This window comes from Scyliorhinus torazame, chromosome 19 (assembly GCF_047496885.1).
Source record: "Scyliorhinus torazame isolate Kashiwa2021f chromosome 19, sScyTor2.1, whole genome shotgun sequence".
Classification (NCBI taxonomy): Eukaryota; Metazoa; Chordata; class Chondrichthyes; order Carcharhiniformes; family Scyliorhinidae; genus Scyliorhinus; species Scyliorhinus torazame.
This window is the reverse complement of record NC_092725.1, coordinates 86,352,347-86,372,248: the sequence shown is the minus strand read 5'-3', so window position 1 is coordinate 86,372,248 and position 19,902 is coordinate 86,352,347. Positions and strand designations below refer to the sequence as shown.

The 19,902-nt window shown below is 45.0% G+C and overlaps 2 protein-coding genes across 7 annotated transcripts in view; one reads left to right on the top strand and one right to left on the bottom strand.

The window, feature by feature from the left end:
- Positions 1–14,697, bottom strand: part of LOC140396284 (tubby-related protein 3-like) — a 175,402-nt gene extending 160,705 nt beyond the window's left edge. For 3 of the 5 annotated variants that reach the window (XM_072484684.1, XM_072484685.1, XM_072484689.1), the window contains exon 1: positions 14,540–14,697. In XM_072484684.1, the coding sequence (XP_072340785.1) occupies positions 14,540–14,688 (149 nt within the window). In that variant the 5' untranslated portion in view covers positions 14,689–14,697. Of the gene's footprint in view, positions 1–12,783; positions 12,820–14,539 lie in introns of those variants that run through there. The other 2 variants (XM_072484687.1, XM_072484686.1) reach the window with 2 other exon arrangements.
- A 73-nt stretch (positions 14,698–14,770) lies between these two features.
- Positions 14,771–19,902, top strand: part of foxm1 (forkhead box M1) — a 59,989-nt gene continuing 54,857 nt past the window's right edge. The window contains exons 1-2 of one of the 2 annotated variants that reach the window (XM_072484683.1): positions 14,771–15,026; positions 19,448–19,575. In XM_072484683.1, the coding sequence (XP_072340784.1) occupies positions 19,497–19,575 (79 nt within the window). In that variant the 5' untranslated portion in view covers positions 14,771–15,026; positions 19,448–19,496. Of the gene's footprint in view, positions 15,027–19,447; positions 19,576–19,902 lie in introns of those variants that run through there. The other variant, XM_072484681.1, reaches the window with a different exon arrangement.

The following is a 19,902-nucleotide window of genomic DNA, read 5'->3' as shown; positions in this document are numbered from 1 at the left end:
CGTTACATCACTGGCTGGGGGTGGGAGAAATCTGAAAAGGTGATATTGCCAGCGAGATTCTTTTCTTTTCTCTCATGGGATTTTGTGCCCGCAGAAAATGCTGGCATACAATACTAGCCATTATGTAGCCATTTAACCTGAAGTATTATCAAGGATAGCTCAGATTAAGTATTTTACTGACAAGAAGCTTTTTGCTGCAATAACACATTCCAACAGTGATATAGATTTAGATTTTTATTATAGATGATAACCTCTCCATGTTCGAAATTATGCCCTGCATGGAAAAGGGGGGGGGGGGGAATATTTATGGGGAAGAGAGAACGAAAGCAAGAGAGTAAAGCAGAACCTGCCTTGGTGCAGATCTGAATTCCAAAGAACGCTAGCAGAATTTATTCAGAAAACAGTATTTTTGAGTAGGATCATTATCTAAAAATTTACATTCAGTTGCAGTGAAGCATTATGACAACAGAAACTGCTGAGGCTCCAATGATCACAACACAGAAGTTGCCAAGCATCAATCTGAATTCTGGAAAAGGTGTCAAAAATGTGCACTCCACTGACCAACATCAAAAAAATCTAAACCACACATGTGCAGCTCTATCCCAGCCAGCACATGCGTGGAGGACCCAAAATTCATTGCATCTTGCAAATGCCAACCGCAGAGCTGAAGACAAATTAATTTTGAATCCTTTTTTGCAGCACACACAGGTTGGGAACCACTGCTCTAGACACCTTAGAAATCCTGCCCGTCATGGCAGAGATGAGCAGCGAATCCACAATAGAGGTGCTTACAAAGATTCTTGACTCATTTGCCATGGGCAAAGCTCTAGGTGCTGATGCTATATCACCTGAACTCAAACACGGGAAACTGGCACTCCTGCAGCATCTGCACAAACTTCTCATGTCTCTGCTGGAGGGGGCAGTGCCCCAGAATATGCCTGTTCAAAGATAGTGATCCTATTGACCTATTGATATGATCGGCCTAGTACAGCAGCTGCAAGAGAAATGCTGCGAACAAAAGAGACCACTATATATTGCCTTCACCAATCTCATCAGGATGTTCAACAATGTAGGCAAAATTGGTCTATTTAAGTTGCTGGAAAAAATTGGCTGCCTGCCAGAGCTGCTCAGTGGTCACCTTTTCCCATGACAACATACTCGGTAAGGTCTGCTGTGATGGGGCAACATCAGAATCCTTTGAGATCTAAGTGGTGACAAGCAGGGTTGTATTCTGGCACCAACACCCTGTTCAGTCATATGCCTTCTGCCCATCTCTAAAGGGAACCTACTTACTTACCAGAACTGGGCGGCAAGGTGGCGGAGTGGGTAGCACTGCTGCCGACAGCGCGGAGGAGCCGGGTTTGATCCCAGCCCTGGGTCACTGCCTGTGTGGAGTTTGCACATTCTCCCATGTCTGCGAGAGTCTCAACCCCACAGCCCAAAGGTGTGCAGGTTAGGTGGATTGGCAACTGTAAATTTCCCCTTAATTGGAAAAAAAAAGGAATTGGGTACTTGGAGAACTGACGGAAAGATTTTCAGCTTGCTCAACCAAGGTCAAAGACAAAGGTGCACCAACTCCTCATCGGAGAATTGCTCTATGCTGATGAGACTGGACTAGCATATTCCTCCACACCGAGGAAACCCTTCAGCAAAATGGACAGATTCTTTCTTGCTTGTAAAGAGTTTAGTTTGAACATCATCATCAGTACAACAAATGTTTTTTCTCCCCCAATTAGGGGGCAATTTAGCATTGCCAATCCACCTATCCTGCACATCTTTGGGTTGTGTGGTTGAGACCCACACAGACACGGGGAGAATGTGCAAACTCCATACGGACAGTGACCCGGGGCCGGGATCGAACCCGGGTCCTCGGCGCTGAGAGGCAGCAGTAGTAACTACTGCACCACCGTGCTGCACTTAGAAAACAAATGCTATGGTTCAGGGGGTTGTTATATATCAACATGATAATGTGACGATGGAAATTGTTAATAGCTCCACAGATCCAGACTTCACAATCATCAACTTAATGCTAAAATCAACAGTCATTGTAAACGCTGACCTGTTACGTCCAAGCTTATTAAGAGAGTTAGAGCAACAGCAATCTGACCAAGAACACCAAAATGCGAATCTAACAAGTCTGAGTCCTCAGCATACTCCTCTACAGTGCAGAGGCCTGAACAACATATAGGTAGTAGAAGACAGAATAGTTTTCACTTTCACTGTCTCAGGTGTATCCTCAGCATTACCTGGCATGACAAGATCACCAATGCAGAGGTCCTAGAGCATGCTAATTCTATCAGCATACATTCATTACTAAACAATGTCTGAGTAGGCACAGTCACATTTGTATACCCAAAGACCATCTGCTTTGCCCTGGATCATGACCTCCTGGGCATCCTCTGCTACAAGTGCATCTGCAAGCGAGATATGAAGATGACAGACATTGACACTGACACCTGGGAGACTGTCACTGACGACCATGACCTATGGAGGCCGACTGTTCCAAAAGGCACTGGAAGAAAGTGAGAAGTGAAAAGTTCAGCTGGCTGAGAAGAGGACCCAGGAAAAACAGAGGCCTGTGCACCTTCTCAGCATGCGGTCTTCTTCTACAACAAATTTAGCAGACTGATGTGCGCACCTAGGAATTCGAAGATTTCAACCATCTCCACCTCAACGATGCAGACAGTGGTGTGTACAGTACTTTGCTTCCTGAAGTCAATGACCAGCTCTTTAGTTTTGTTGGCATTGAAGGAGAGATTGCTGTCATTACACCACTGGGTTCTCGATCTCCCTCCTGTATTCTGACTCAATTGTTGTTCGAGATCCGACCCACTACGGTTGTCTCGTCAGCAAACTTGTAGATGATGTGGAGCCTAATTTTGCCACGCAGTCGTGTGCGTACAGGGAGTATAGTAGGGGGCCAAGTACGCAACCTTGCGGGGCCCCGGTATTGAGTACTATCGTGGAGGAGCTGCTGTTGTCTATTCTTACCGACTGTGGTTTATGGGTCAGAAAGACGATCCATAAAGTTGCAAAGTTAGGAGCCAAGTCCTAGGTTTTGGAGCTTTGATATCAGCTTGGCTGGGATTATGGTGTTGAAAGCAGAGCTGCAGTCAATAAATAGGAATCTGATGTAGGAGCCCTTGTTGTCGAGATGTTCCAGAGATGAGTGTAGGGCCAGGGAGATGGCGTCTGCTGTGGACTGGTTGCGGCAGTATGCGAATTGCAGTGGATCTCGGCATTCTGGGAGTATGGAGTTGGATGTGCTTCATGACCAACCTCTCGAAGCACTTCATTATGATCAATGTCAGAGCCACCGGATGGTAGTCATTGAGGCACGTTGCCTGGTTCTTCTTTGTATGATGGTGGTCTTGTTGAAGCAGGAGGGGTCCTCGGAACAGAGTACATAGAACATACAGAGCAAAAGGAGGCCAGTCGGTCCATCGCGTCTGCACCAATCCACTTAAGCCCTCACTTCCACCCTACCCCCGTAACCCAATAACCCCTTCTAACCTTTTTGAACACTAAGGACAATTTAGCATGTCCAATCCACCAAACCTGCAAGTCTTTGGAGTGTGTGAGGAAACCGGAGCACCCGGAAGAAACCCACGCAGACATGGGGAGAATGTGCAGACTCCGCACAGACAGTGACCCAGCGGGGACTCGAACCCGAGAGCCTGGCGCTGTGAAGCCACAGTGCTAACCACTGTGCTACCATGCTGCCCGGAGGTTGAAGATGTCTGCGAATACATCTGCCAGCTGGTCCGCGCAGGATCTGAGTGCACGACTAGGGACCCCGCCCGGACCTGTCGCCTTCCAACTGTTCACTTTCAGGAAGGCCGATCTAACTTTGGAAGCTATGATGGTGGGTATGGGTGTCCGGAGCCTCTGGGGCAGTCGACAACTGTTTGATGGTTTCCTGCTCAAACCGAGCATAGAACGCATGGAATTCATTGGGTGGGGTGCACTGCTACCGGAGATTCTGCTCGGCTTCATTTTGTAGCCCGTTATGTTGTTTAGGCCTTGCCACAACCAACAAGAGTCTGTTTGTTGGGATTGTTGGGAGACCAAACATATGACCTAAGATGATACCCAGTGGAAGTCTCAATGCACTGCCCTCCATGAGAATTGCCTAGTCTAACTCCCGGGAAACTAGAACATAACGCCTCCCAAAACATAACTCGTACTGCACCCCCCCCCCCCCCCCCCCCAACCACCCATCATCCCAACTGAAGCCCTGACTACACACCCCAATCCAACTACTCCCCAATGAGACCCGATTACCCACCAACCAGACCTGACTAGACTCCACTACTCTACTACAAACTCAACCAGCCTGACTAGCCCCCATCCGGACTTGGCCCAACTACCCACCCTCCTATTCATTCATCCATTCACACATTTACACTGGACATTTAAACTTACATTACTTAGTGCTATGAGAGCATGGATTGTCTTGCCCCCCGACTCTACAGAGCTGCAAAGGAGAGCTTTGTGGGACTAGACACTATGTATTTCTGTCGAAGCTGGGCCTTTGGGACTTTGAAAAGATCAAGCAAAAGGTTCGGGCCTAAATGCCACTTATCCTCCAGATAGATATGTTAACTGTTTAGGCTCCAATTAGTTACCAATCACTATGAAAATAGGGTAATAATTGTTGGAGATTATGCAGGGGACAATTTTTGCAATCTTGATTAACAATGACCTTGTGTGTGCAATCTGATGACCTTAGTTTTCAGGGTCTATCAAGTGGTAATTGCACAAGTTATTGAAGCTCAACTCGAAAGAGAAGGGTGATCTTTGCTACAAAATAAACAATATGGACTAGCCATGTCAATACTGTGTCGACCAGAGCAGGTCCTGCGGCGTGTAACTCGCCTCTTCACTCCCCAAAGTTGTTCACAATCTATAAGGTAAATTATAAGTGGCTAAGGTAAATATTGGTCCTTTGGAAGATGAGAAGGGAGATTTAATAATAGGGGACGGGGAAATGGCTGAGGAGCTGAACAGGTTTTTTGGGTCAGTCTTCACAGTGGAGGACACAAATAACATGCCAGTGACTGATGGAAATAAAGATATGATAGGTGAGGACCTTGAGATGATTGTAATCACTAAGGAGGCAGTATTGGGCAAGCTAATGGGGGTAAAGGTAGACAAGTCTCCTGGCCCTGATGGGATGCATCCCAGAGTGTTAAAAGAGATGGCTAGGGAAATTGTAAACGCACTAGTGATAATTTATCAAGATTCACTAGACTCTGTGGTGGTCCCAGAGGATTGGAAAGTAGCAAACGTGACACCACTGTTTAAAAAAGGAGGTCGGCAGAAAGCGGGTAATTATAGGCCGGTAAGCTTAACTTCGTCTGTAGGGAAAATGCTGGAATCTATCATTAAGGAGGAAATAGCGGGGCACCTGGAGGGAAATTGTCCCATTGGGCAGACGCAGCATAGGTTCACAAAGGGTAGGTCACGTCTGACTAATTTGGTAGAATTTTTTGAGGACGTTACCAGTGCAGTAGATAACGGGGAGCCAATGGATGTGGTATATCTGGATTTCCAGAAAGCTTTTGACAAGGTGCCACACAAAAGGTTGCTGCATAAACTAAAGATGCATGGCATTGAGGGTAAAGTGGTAGCATGGGTAGAGGATTGGTTAACTAACAGAAAGCAGAGAGTGGGGATAAATGGGTGTTTCTCTGGTTGGCAACCTGTAACTAGTGGGGTCCCTCAAGGATCAGTGTTGGGCCCGCAGTTGTTCACAATTACATAGACGATTTGGAGTTGGGGATCAAGTGCAATGTGTCAAAAGTTTGCAGACGACACTAAGATGAGTGGTAAAGCAAAAAGTGCAGAGGATACCGGAAGTCTGCAGAAGGATTTGGATAGGTTAGGTGAATGGGCTAGGGTCTGGCAGATGGAATTCAATGTTACCAAGTGTGAGGCAATCCATTTTGGGAGGAATAACAGCAGAATGGATTATTACTTAAACGGTAAGATGTTAAAACATGCTGCTGTGCAGAGGGACCTGGGTGTGCTGGTTCACGAGTCGCAAAACGTTGGTGTGCAGGTGCAACAGGTGATTAAGAAGGCTAATCGAGTTTTGTCTTTCATTGCTAGAGGGATGGAGTTCAAGATTAGTGAGGTTATGCTGCAATTGTATAGGGTGTTGGTGAGGCCGCAACTGGAGTATTGTATTCAGTTTTGGTCTCCTTACCTGAGAAAGGACATATTGGCACTGGAGGGAGTGCAGAGGAGATTCACTAGGTTGATCCCAGAGTTGAGGGGATTAGATTATGACGAGAGGTTGAGCAGACTGGGACTGTACTCATTGGAGTTTAGAAGGATGCAGGGGGATCTTATTGAGACATATAAAATTATGAAGGGAATAGATAGGATAGATGCGGGCAGGTTGTTTCCACTGGTCGGGGAAAGCAGAACTAGGTGGCATAGCCTCAAAATAAGGGGAGGTAGATTTAGGACGGAGTGTAGGAGGAATTTCTTCACCCAAAGGGTTGTGAATCTCTGGAATTCCTTGCCCAGTGAAGCAGTTGAGGCTCCTTCTTTAAATGTTTTTAAGAAAAAGATAGATGCCTTTCTAAAGAATAAAGGGATTCGGGGATATGGTGTACGGGCCGGAGAATGGAGCGGAGTTCACAAAGATCAGCCATGATCTCATTAAATGGCGGAGCAGGCTCGAGGGGCCAGATGGCCTACTCCTGTTCCTAGTTCTTATAAGACACAATTTAGGAGTGTAATGAATACTTCCCACTTGCCTAGATGAGCTCCAACAACACTTAAGAAGCTCGACACAATCCAGGACAATGCAGCCCATTTGATTGCTACCCCTTCCACACACATTCACTCCCTCCACCATGAACAGTGGCAGCCGTGTGCACCATCTAGAATATGTACTGCATAACTTATCAAGGTTCCTTAGGCAGCACCTTCCAAATCCACAACCATGACCACTTAGAAGGACAAGAGTAGCAGATACCTGGGAACCCCACCACCTGCAGGTTCCACTCCAAGTCACTCATCGTTCCTTCACCGTTGGTGGGTCAAAATCCTGGAAATCCCTCTCTAGCAACACTGTGGGTGTACCTACACCTCAGGGACTGCAGCAGTTCAAGAAAGCAGTTCACCATCACCTTCTGAAGGGCAACTAAGGATGGGCAATAAATGCTGCCTAACCAGCGACACCCATATGCCTTAAAATAATTTTTTTAAATATGGTCCTCACAGGTACACGCAATGGTGATCTCTTGGTGATAATGATTTCTTGTATCTACATCACTACAAGTCCTCTTATGATCTCCCAAAAGAAGATGGTATAAACTACAGCCCGTTTATTAGATGTAACAAACGAGCAAAGTCAATCCTGCAATTTGTAGTATTTTTTTAAAATATAAATTTAGAGTACCCAATTCTTTTTTTTTCAGTTAAGGGGTGATTTGGCATAGCCAATTCACCTACTCTGCACATCTTTGGGTTGTGGGAGTGAGACCTATGCAGTCATGGGGAGAATGTGCAAACTCCACATGGACAATGACCTGGGGGCTGGGATCGAACCCGGGTCCTTAGTGCTGAAAGCAGCAGTGCTAACCACTGCCTGCTGTGCCGCCAAAGTTTGTAGTACTTCTATTGATTCTTTTTAACTATAGCTCCATCTAAAACATAACTAAATAGACAATCTTAGTTAATTTTAGTAATATTAAACATGAACTATTGTCAGTAATAAAACTAATTTCTGAAGATTGAGAAATGACCCATAGAGCTCCATGGACTCATCTCCACACAAACTATGGAAAAATAATATAAGGGCTAATGAGCGACAAGAACACTGCTTTGCTTCTTTAATTTAATCTTTATTATTATCACAAGTAGGCTTACATTAACACTGCAATGAAGTCGCTGTACAAATCCCCTAATACCACACTACGGCGCCTGTCTGGGTACAGAGGGAGAATTCAGAATGTTCAATTCATCTAACAAGCACGGCTTTCGGGACTTGTGGGAAGAAATCGGAGCACCCGGAGGAAACCCACACAGACATGGGGAGAACTTGCAGACTCCGCACAGACAGTGACCCAAGCTGTGAAACAACAGTGCTAACCACTGTGCTCCCATGCCACTTCTGTAACATTGGTCAATTTCACCCCATTTCAGCTGCTGATGAAACCCTCATCTATTCCTTCATTACATCTTGACTTGACTAGCCTGGCTTTGAAAGCAGACCAAGGCAGGCCAGCAGCATGGTTCAATTCCGGTACCGGCCTCCCCGAACAGGCGCCGGAATGTGGCGACTAGGGGCTTTTCACAGTGACTCCATTTGAAGCCTACTTGTGACAATAAGCGATTTTCATTTACGTTCAAGAAGCCAACAAAATACTGACTGGTCTTGCACATTCTGCTCTCAATGAACTAGTCATCTGAAATTCTGCTGTCCACATCTTAACTCGCAGCTACTCCTTGCCTATTCCTCTACTATTTGGTCAACGTAGTTTGACGAAGCTAATATTCTGATTTTTAAAATTCTCATTATTTTCAAATTCCTCCATGACCTTGCCCCCCCCTATATCAATAATCTCCTCCAACTCCACAACCCTCAGTGAGGTACCTGCACTCCTCCAATTCTGGCCTCTTATGCAAAATAGAATTGTAAATTGTGAGGAAGACACAGAATCTGCAAAGAGATGTAGACAGGTTAAATGAGTGGGAAACAAGATGGAATTATAATGTGGTGGAGTGTGAGATTATTCATTATGTTGTAAGAATAGAAAAGTAGATTTCTTTTTAAAGCGTGAAACCTGTAAACGTTGATGATCAAAAGACTTGGGTGTGCTTGTGTCAGGAATTCAAAGTTAGTATAAAGGTACAGCAAACAAGGAGGAAGGTAAATGTCATGTTGGCTTTTATTTTATTGGAGTTCAGGAATAAAGAAGTCTTGCTACAATTCTACAGGTCTTTGGTGAGACTACACCTGGAATATTGTGTGAAGTTTGTTTCCATATTTAAGGGTGGATATACTTGGAGGGGAGCTGGGTTTTGCACTATGTTGATTGTTCTTTGCGCACTGTTGATTGTACTGTTGCTGTTTACTATGCCAAAATGCCTCAATAAAATTGTTTATTAAAAAGAATGGATATAGTTACATTGGAGGCGGTAAACAAAGATTCACTACTCTCCAGCGGGTGCGACACAGACAACAACAGGTCAACCGCGTACAACGACACTCAATGCTCCCTACCCCCTCACAATCCCTCACCACACAGCAGACCCCCGAAGGGCTAATTCCAAGAGCTCAATCGCCAATGCGAATAACAGCAGCGACAGTGGGCACCCCACCTCATTCCCCTGTGCAATCCAAAATCTGGAGAACTCATCACGTTCGTGCGCACGCTTGCTACCAGCGATGCACCCATTCCACAAACTTCGGCCCAAACCCAAACCTTCCCAGAATTTCAAACAAGTACCTCCACGCCACCCGATCAAAGGCCTTTGCCGCATCCATAGAAACAATAACCTCGGGCGCCCACTCCCCTGACGGAATCATAACCACATTTAACAGCCTCCTGATATTACTCGAGGGCTGCTTGCCCTTCACAAAACCCGTTTGATCCTCAGAAACCACCCCTAGCACATAACCCTCCATATCCTCCCCGCTAGCACCTTCGCCAATACTTTCACATCCGCATTCAACAATGAAATGGACCTGTACGACCCACACTCCAGCGGATCCTTCCCCTTCTTCAGTTAGTGTAATCGACGCCCATGTCTCTCCGCCGCCATGGAGCCCTAAGCATTCCCAGCAAGTGAGGTGCCAACTTTGTCACAAACATCTTATAAAATTCCGCTGGAAAGCCATCCTGCCCTGGGATTTCCCCGACTGTATTCCCCTGATACTGTTTATCACCTCCCTGAGCCCCAGTGGCTCCTCCAACGCCTGCCTCTTCTTTTCATGAAACTCATCCAAAATCCATCCCATATCCCCCTCCTCTCCACCCGTCTAGGCCTAATACAACTTCTCATAATACCGCCTGAACACCTCGCTTATCCACCCTGGCTCCATCACCACCTCCCATTCTCTGCCCACACCCTTAGAATTTCCCTAGACGCTGTCTGCTACTGCAGCTAGTGGGCCAACATGCGGCTCACCTTCTCTCCATACTCATACGACAACTCCCTCAACCTCCGTAGCTGCCCCACCGCTTTGCTCATCATCAACCTATCAAACTACCCCTGCAGCCTCTTCCTCTCTGCCAAAAACTCCTTAGTGGGTGCTGCTGAGTATCTCCTATCCACCACAACTATCTCGTCCAGCAGCTATTCATGCTACTTCCTCCTCCTCCTATCCCTGTGCACTTTAACGAGATAATCTTCCCACGAACCACCGCCTTCAGCGCCTCCCAGAACGTGGCTGCTGACACCTCCCCATTATGCTCCAGAAAATTCCCAATCACCAGTCTCACCTTTTCAGAAATCACCTCACCTGCCAAGAGACCAGAGTCTAAACTCCACCCCGGCCTCTGCACCTGCCCCGAGCTAAGCCTCACCTCCAGCCAATGTGGCGCATGATCTGAAATCACAATTCCCGCATACTCCACCACCACCACCACCACCACCGCCGCCTGACTCACCACGAAGATTCTAGAATACACCTTATACACATGCAAGACAATTCCCCCGGTTTCCTGAACCATCAGGGATCGACCATCCCAACTCCTTCACTATCCGCAACCTTCCCATTGTCCCATTGACTTGGGGCTTGACCCGTCTACCCAAGGCTCCATTACAATTAAAATCTCCAGCCATAATCAGTTGGGGGGGGGGGGGGGGGGGGGAGGAAAATCAAAGTCCAAGATTGCTCCGTTTACAAGCCCAGCATCCCCCCAGTTAGGCGCATATAAGTTGACTAGCACCACCGGCGTCGCCTCCAGCAACCGCACTTCCCTGGCCCCACAAACCCTGTCCTCTTGTTCAACAAAATGGCCATCCCATTCGACTTGACATCATCAAAAACTGTGTGACATACTTGCCCTGCCCATCTCTTCCTCAACCTAACCTGATCCTTCACCCGGAGATGCATCTCCAATGGAAAAATCACCTCCGCTCTCAAACCCCAGGACCTCTTGACTGGTCCACTTAGCCCCCAGCCCCATACCGGAGGCTTTCGCCTCCAAATCCCACCAGTTCTGCCTCACTTAATCCCGCCCCGAACCAGGCTCATCCAAGATGACCCCCTCTCTGCCATGACCACGCTCAGTCTCCAACTCTGCCATGTCACATTTCTTCCCTCCACCCCCCGCCAAACACCCCAAAACATTCCCACACTTTGGCAACATAAAACAGTCATAACACCCAGTTTTTGCGAATTTAACCTCTCCATTCCACCCCATCCCTCAGTTCTCCCCCAGCTTATGGTCCCTTATAAAATTGTTCGCTCGCTTCCTCTGGCATCTCAAAATAATACTGCCGACTGTCGATTGTAACCCAAAGTATCGCCGGGTACAGCAACCCAAAACAAATCTTCCGTCGATACTACACACCCTTGGACTTGTTGAATCCTGTGCACTTCTTCGTCAGCTCCGCGCCAATGCCCTGGTATATCAGGATTTGATTACCATCCAATTTGCAGTCGCACTTCGCCCCAGCCCACCTCAGAGACTTATCCAGGAACTTGTGCAACTGCACAATCACTGCCCGCGGCAGCTCCCCTGCTCTAGGCTTCTGCCTCAAGGACCTGTGGGCCCAATTCACCTCTCTCTAAACCAGTCCGGCCAACATCCTCGAAACGTACTTTGTGGCATGGGTTCCTTCCACACCCTCCGGTAGAATCACAATCCGCAAGTTCCGTCATCTGGACCGGTTCTCCTGCTGCTCCACCTTCACCCGTAGTGACTTGCATAGATCCCTCGGGATCCCCACCATCGCCTCCAAAAATTTACAATCCGTACGCTCTGGTCGGACACCACCTTCTCTACCTCTCGTATGGTAGCCCCTTGCGCCTCAGGGCACTTCTCTACCCAGTCCAATGACCCTCGCAGAGGTGCCACTGCTCCCTCAAATCGTCTTCAACCAGTCGTCATGCATCTCCTTCCTTTGCTGGCGAAATTCCTCCTTGATGAAGGCCATCAACTGCTCCATCTGAGGCTTTCCCACCGACGGAGACAGTCCCCCCTCCACCATTCTAGAAATTGGTGCTGCGCCACAGGTCTCCTCTAACTTCTGTCGAGTATGATAGCCAGTAGACATAGCAATGTTGGGAGAACCTCTTCTCCTACACATTCCATATCAATCTTCTGCTGAAATTACCCCACTAGTGGGTGTAAAGTGCCCAAACCAACGTCTTCGAGCCGGAACCGCCTTGTGTGCGACTACTCACTCCATGGCCACAACCAGAAGGCCCCAAGATAAACAGATTCTTAGTCATTCAGAGAATCGAACAATATGGGGAATGGGCTGGAAAGTGGAGCTAAAGCCCAAGATCAGCCATGATCACACTGAATGGCAGCACAGATTTTACAGGCTGTATGTATGGTCTACTCCTATGTTGTATTATTTTATTTTATTTTAATTGCTCCATCACTGGAAGTTGTGACTTTAATTAGCTAGGCTTCAAGTTCTTGAATTTCCTACCTATCCCTCTCCATGCCACTTTCCTCCTTTATGACACTTGTTAAAAACCTACCTCTTTGACCAAGCTTTTAGTCATCTGACCAAATATCTCCTTATTATCTTAAATTATTTTATAATGTTCCTGTGAAGCACCTCGGAATGTTTCCTTACCTTGAATGCTCCATACAACTGTAAGTTACTGTTGTTCAATCATCCAAAAGTCAATCTAAATCTGGAGGTTTCTCTACCACATGAAGCAGTCGTGTCAAATAGTACAGATGCATTTAAGGAGAAGCTAGATTGCTCAACAGTGAAAAGAACGAGTGGCAACCCACGCACAACATCTACCCGGTCCTGCCCCACCTGTGACATAGATGGTAGGTCACACATTGGACTCGTCAGTCACCTAGAACTCATTATTAGTGTGGAAGCATCCTTGACTCCAAGGGACTGCCTCAGAGAAGAGAATATAAAGTACACAAGGAATGAAAAAATATGCTGATGGGGTTAGATGGTAGGGCTGGACGAGGTTTGTGTGGAGCACAAACACCAAATGGTCTCAGTTCTGTAATTTTATGTGATTATGTAATTCACACAGTGATCAGAAGCATTGACTTCCTTGTGTTGTCTCAACATTGAAAACTGCTTTATGACTTCACAAACTATCAGAGCTTCAAAACCATTATGACATCAATTATTATAAATACCAAAAAAATTGATTTTTTTTGATATTAAGTGAAATGCACTTAACATCATCTTGTACAGTCTACGTAATGGCATCACAATAACTTGCTATTACTAGGGATACATGTATGATGTAAAAGATTTTCAACAATAAAAATGTCACAATAAAACCCTTTACTGGTAGAACAGAAATGTTACAAATGGAAGCACAACATCTCTAACCAGCATCTCTGTAGTTAAATAGTTAGCGGCAGTTTAAAATTTGGTCGGTGGAAATATAAACAGCCCACAGAATTGTCAATTACAAAAACTCCATCTCAAAGTTTCTGTAGTTGTCTATCCCCGAAAACAGAGTCAAACAAAATTTATTACTAATTCCATTTTCTTATTTTGACAATGTGGGTAATTAAATCTTAAACATGAACAATGGAACTACAATTCGCAATAAACCTCAAAGATTAGCACCTGAGTCATAACATTAACATCAATTTTATCATGAACAGAACAGGATAGTTTGTAATATCCCAGTCAACAAATTCCATTCATAGCAGCAGTTAGAGAAAGTGTCTAAAGATACACATTTCAACATGATGAGTGGCCACTCACCCACAGAGCTGAACACCCAAAATTAACTTATAGCTTTGAACTAAGAATTATACCTGATATCCACACATTAATCATTTGAAGATTGCACGAGTCAAAAGAACTCCACTGTACAAAGCTAACTTTCAGATTTTCAAAACTGTTCAAGGTACACTGAAAATTGGATTTATTAACAATATCTTGAAAAGTGAGCAAAACAAGAGACAACACGGGTGCTGCACTTGTGCAAAGGAAGTTTATGAAGTCAAGTAACACAGAAAGATAACTGAACATAAAGAGGAAAAGGTCCCAAATTCAGCCTTCCCAGTTTGTTACACGGCATTTATGCACCGACAAATCTTTTTTTAAAACACCAAAACGGAAAAGGGAATCAGTACTATTCAAAAGAGGATTTTGCACTAAAATCGCCGGCCTCCTGATATCTAACAGTCGCAAACCGTCTGGGATATTGCACACAGTGGAAAATTCACACATCTAGACATGAACAACAGATTTTGCCCAAAATGCTGCTCTCCAGCGGGGGAGTGCAGACATCCGATCAAAGTCATGCAGAGCCAGCTCTGCACACAGGCGGGGGATCCAGAGTGCTGGGTAAGCAGCCTTGGACCCTCTCTCCCTGCCCACCCGGCTCCTTCTCTACCTGACGCTGTAATAGGACATCTCTGGGCGCCCGTTGCTATGGTGCTGGCGGCCGCTCCCGTCTCCCGCTCCCGCTCCGTCACTGATCTCCCACTTACTCCAGGAGCCCGGGCCCCTAGCAACGCACCCTCCAACAAAAACCATTCCCATTGGTCCTCCCCTCTCTCCCCACGTCATCCCATTCAGCCAGAGGCTTTTCTAATCAAAAGTCCCGTCTTGAAGCATCTCCTGGGGATTAACGCGAAGGCCCTCCCCCAACACCCAAAGTCCTGGAATCGTCTCACTCACTCGGTGATGTTTATGCAGTTCCTGGACAATGTCCGCAGTAGTGTCGCCGTGGCCTCCGCCGCTCCCGGGCCTGGCTGCGGACAGACCTTCAGACTGCGCTGCTGCAATGGAAACTAACTGCGAGACCTTTGAACAAACCAGGGGAGCAATGCAGGCCCTGACTGCTCCCTGGCGGATTTGCAGTCGGGTCTGCCTATTTGGTAAATGTTCTGAACAACCATCTACCCTGAAAAGTGGTTTCTGATTTCACTCAACAGTCTGGTTCTTTTAAGATCATGCCCCGCTGTTCTGGATGTCCCCCACCATACTCCCAGCCGTATCTAACCTACCGAACCCCTTTTGTCGTTTTAAATAAACAAATAAACACCTCAATTAGATTTCCAAACTCAAGGGAATATAAACCGAGTTCATGCGACTCGTTCTCGCATTATTTGTGAAGTCCACATTAAGGTGACTTAATTCTGCTGAGTCTGTTCTGCTCTACCCTCCCGAGGCCAGTATAACTTTCCTGAGGTTAATTTACGTTACTGGATTTATCATTACAGTATAGTTGACTGCTTATTTGTCACTCAATGGGTAGATCGCGGCTGTTTTTTAAAAAAACCAGAAAGCTGAGGAAAATGTAGATTAGAAGAAAGCGAAATACTGTGGATGCTGAAAATCTGAAGAACAGAAAATGCTGGAAAAACGCAGGTCTGACAGCAGCTGGAGAGATAAACCGAGTTAACGTTTCGAGTCAGTGTGTCTTTTCATCAGGAAAGCAGTTCATGAAGAAAACTGAATAAATAATGGGTTATTTTTCAGCAAAAGATAGAACATACAAAAGATGAGATGTAATAGTGATTTTATGTAACAACCCGAATAAGACTGCTGTTGGAATATTGTGTTCAGTTAAACTGCATACTGTAGAAAATTGATTTGGCAATAGAGATGGTAGTGTAGATACTGCCTGGTTTGAGGAACTTCAAATCTGAAGGAAAAGTTGAAGGAATTGGAGCAGTTTATGTTACGGGGGTTTCATGAAAGAGTTATGAAGACATAGGAGCGAGTAGATAGAAACAAATTGGTTGAGGGTTTTAGAACAAGATAATATGAGAACTTCGGACAGGACATGACAAGAGACTTTTTGCGAGAAACACTGGTTGAGACCACAGAATACACCATCAGAGTAGTATAAAAAGGGATGAGAACAGAGAGGAGATGTGTAGAATTACATCTACTATTGAGGTGGAGGACAAAGATCAACATAGGTTGAAAGTGGTAACAGGAGAAGTAAAGAACAGGAGAAGTAAAGAAACAAAAGTTATGTCAAGAGTGAATTACAGAATAATCAACAGGTACCACTCAAAAAAAGCACAAGAGTAAAGCCAAAACCAACAAAGAAGAATTAAACAAAATGGAGGTAGAGGTCAAATTCATTGATGACTATGAAAGATATCATTATGACCATAGCAGATGTTAATTGCTGAGCATTCTGAAAACGAGAAGAAAACATACTAATCTCAGCAGCAAGAAGTTCAGGAACACGTTTGGTATTTATCCTGTTTACGCAGCACATACTTACCTAATCCTGGAGTGAATACACTGTGGCCCCGAGAAGATTTCTGGCTGAGCATTGGAGAAGAAACGCAGAGGAATCCTAAGAAAATTGGCGATAGAAGGGTGCAGTCAGATGCAACTAGGGTGGAGCAATATGGCGACTTGATCCTCGAGTGTGCTCTTCAGATTGTGACTGCAAACATCATTAGAGTCATAGACAACAAACTTGACTTACTGGCATAGAATATTAGTGCCCTCTTGAGACCAAGCTGCCGAGCACTAATAAAAGGGTCAAATAAACAGGAAAGAATCCTGAATTTTGAAAATGTAAGTTGCTCAGCTGAGTCCCCCACGCAATCCTTCAAAAACTAGTTGCAAGGTATGTCAGAAATCCTGAAGGATCTGGAGAACCAAGGCCAGAAGTAAAATGTGCGGATCGTCAGTTTGCCAGGAATGAAGGGTAAGATCTTTATTACATTTTTTGAGAGCTGTCCACTTTCTTAAGCTGGATGCGAAAGCTGGGCATATCAAGTTGGAAAGGGCATATCATATCCTGACTTTGAGGCCCAGGGTCAACCAACATCCCTAGCATGTAATTATTCATTTTCAAAACTTGATGGGTCACCGGAGAGTACTGGAGATGGCGAGGCATGGTGGGACCTGGCTCCATGAGGGGGGCAAATATGTTTTTCTTCCAAGATTTCTTGACAGCAATACAACAGAAGCATGGAAACTTCAATGAAGTTTGAAAACTACTCAAGGCTGTTGGAGTGAATTATCCTGTGACACTGAGGGTGACATCTGGCAATTCCATGAAGACGTTCGATAATCTGTCTAGTGCCTTGGCTTTTGTGAAGTCTATAGACTGCAATAATTTGGATTAACAGTCTGCAGCTCATTGAAATATCTGGGCTCTGTCCCTGTCATAATGTCTCTTGTCTGATCTTATGTTGCTATTTATCATGTTAGCAGGGAGGTGTTACAAATTGAACACTATACTGAATGTTTTATCCTTAAGAATCTCAGGGACTTCCATTTACTTTGAATGGAAAACACCCTTCAGCGTGCCTCTTCTAGCGCTGTGTAAATGGTATGGTAGTTGGGCCATAAGATAGATATCAGTCTTTTTTTCTTCTCATCCATATATTTATGATGGTAATATTGTTTTTTTAGTATCCTTACTTTAATCATAATAAAAATGAGTGGCGCTATTGCCGGGAGGTGGGAGAGGTTTTGGTCTCCATGGATGGGGTCAAAATACTGGAGGGGCATTTGGCTCCCATTCTCATTGGGGCTTATCTTTTTTCTGAGAAGTATGTCTCCTGATTGTATGGCTGTAGGGTTAGCCTTACAAGTCCTCACACCCTCACATATGTTGAGGAATATCCCCTTAGAACTAATGTCATCATGATTGTTATCTGGATCCTGCATTGGTACAGACAGGTCTCTTATTCTATACAAAAGACGTTATATGGAGTCTATGGTGCTTCTGGTATGACTGGAGATGAGGGAGGTGGCGTGAAAACCCTGTCCTGTATTTTTTCTGGCTGATTAAGCAATGGCGGTAGCTAATTTAAAATTGTGAATGTGGAATACATCATTCTATTAAAAGAAAAAAGATCCCGACCTTCCTTACAAAAAGAGAAAGTGGAAATAGCCTCGTCACAGGAAACACATTTGGATGACAAGGAGCATTTAAAGTTGAAGCGGGACTGGATGGGGCAGGTGTTTTTTGCCTTGTTCTCAACCAATGCAAGTCAATAAAAATGTTCCTTTCAAGATAGGGAACTGTGTGAAGGGCAAGGGGGACATATGATTGTTAAGGGACTTTTTTATGGAGAATCTGTTTCGATAATGAATATTTACAGCCCTCTAAATCATTCCCAGGATTTTGTTACTAAAGTCTTCATGGCTTTGCGGAGCTGGCGTCGGCTAATTCTTTTGTTGTTGGGACTTCAATTGTCACCGTAACCCCTTGGACAAACTTCCATAGAACTAGAAAATTCCTACAGTGCAGAACGAGGCCATTTTGCCCACCGGGTCTGCACCAACCCTCTGAAAGAGCAACTTACCTAGGCCCACTCCCCCACCCTATCCCCATAACCTCATCTAACCTACACATCTTTGGACTGAGGAAACCGGAGTACCTGGAGGAAATCTACGCAGACACGGGGGGAAAAGTGCAAACTCCACAGAGACAGTCACGAAAGCCGGAATTAAACCCGGATTGCTTACCCCTGTGGCACCGTGCCATCCAGTAACCAGAAATTCTCCCAACCAACATTCAAGAGCTCTAATGTCAGTTTGTGAGGAGATGGGTTATTTGGACATGTGGAGAGCACCCTAACAATAAAGAATTAACTTTCTTCTCTGCATCAATCTCATACTAGAATTGACTACTTGTTCGTGCCAAGAACAATCTTGCACTTGATGGTCTTGTGCTCTATAGGTAGTATTGTGATCTCTGACCATGTTCCTCTTTTCCTTGAACTTTTACTTGAATCCCACCCCACCTGATTGCTTTCCTTGCTAACCTAACACCCTCCTTCAATTTGGGTTTATCCAAATATTCTGGTGATCATGCCCTAATTCACACCAAATCCCACACACAGAACTGTTGCCCCACATTGGATCGCATTTGGCAACGTTCCAACTTTAAAGTTCTCATCCTTGTGTTCAAATCCCTTCATGGCCTCACCCCTCCACACCTCTGTGACCTCCTCCCGTCTACATCTGTAACCTCTGGTTCTGAGATTTCTACACTCCTTCAATACTGGTCTCTTGAATTTCCCCGATTTCCTTCACCCCAACATGGCTTTCACCTGCCTAGATAACAAGCTCTGAAATTTACTCCCTCAATCTGTCTTTCTTTCCAAATCGATCCTTAAAACCTATTTGACTAAAGCTTTGGTCACCTGTGCTAATCGCTGAAGCTCACAGTGTCAAAGTTTATTTGAAAACGCTCCAATGAAGCATCTTGGGATATTTGACAATATTATTGGCTCTATAGTACATGTTTTTGTGTTGGGAGACAGTATAATGATACAATCTAGGTCTTCATTGATATTTCTCTGTTCAATAGCTGCTGATGTTAACAATTGGGACTCAAACTTCAATAAAACAAAGTCAAGATGCTGAAAGCAATTGGCTCACTTAACCACATGAAACCCTACCACAGGAACAAGAGTCAAGAGCGAAGAAAATTGACAAGTAAGATTTTTTTTTAAAGAAGTGTGAAGCCTTTCCAATATCAATCCTATACAAACATCCTCCTCAATAAGGTTTGGTGGAATAGAGAAAATCTTTTGCTATCAGGAATTTTCTCATCATTTGTTGCAGGGTGTTCAAACTCTTATCCTTGTGGGTGATAGGTATGCACCATAGTTCAACTATAAAGTTTAAATCCACATTCACATTAATCTGTATGCTCCAGATGTTCTGCTTTAGCATTCATCCACCAGCGAGGCAGCAGCACCAGAAGTATTCACCATCTCCAGGGGCACCAATTCAGAAGACAAAGCAAGAAATCAGGAATCT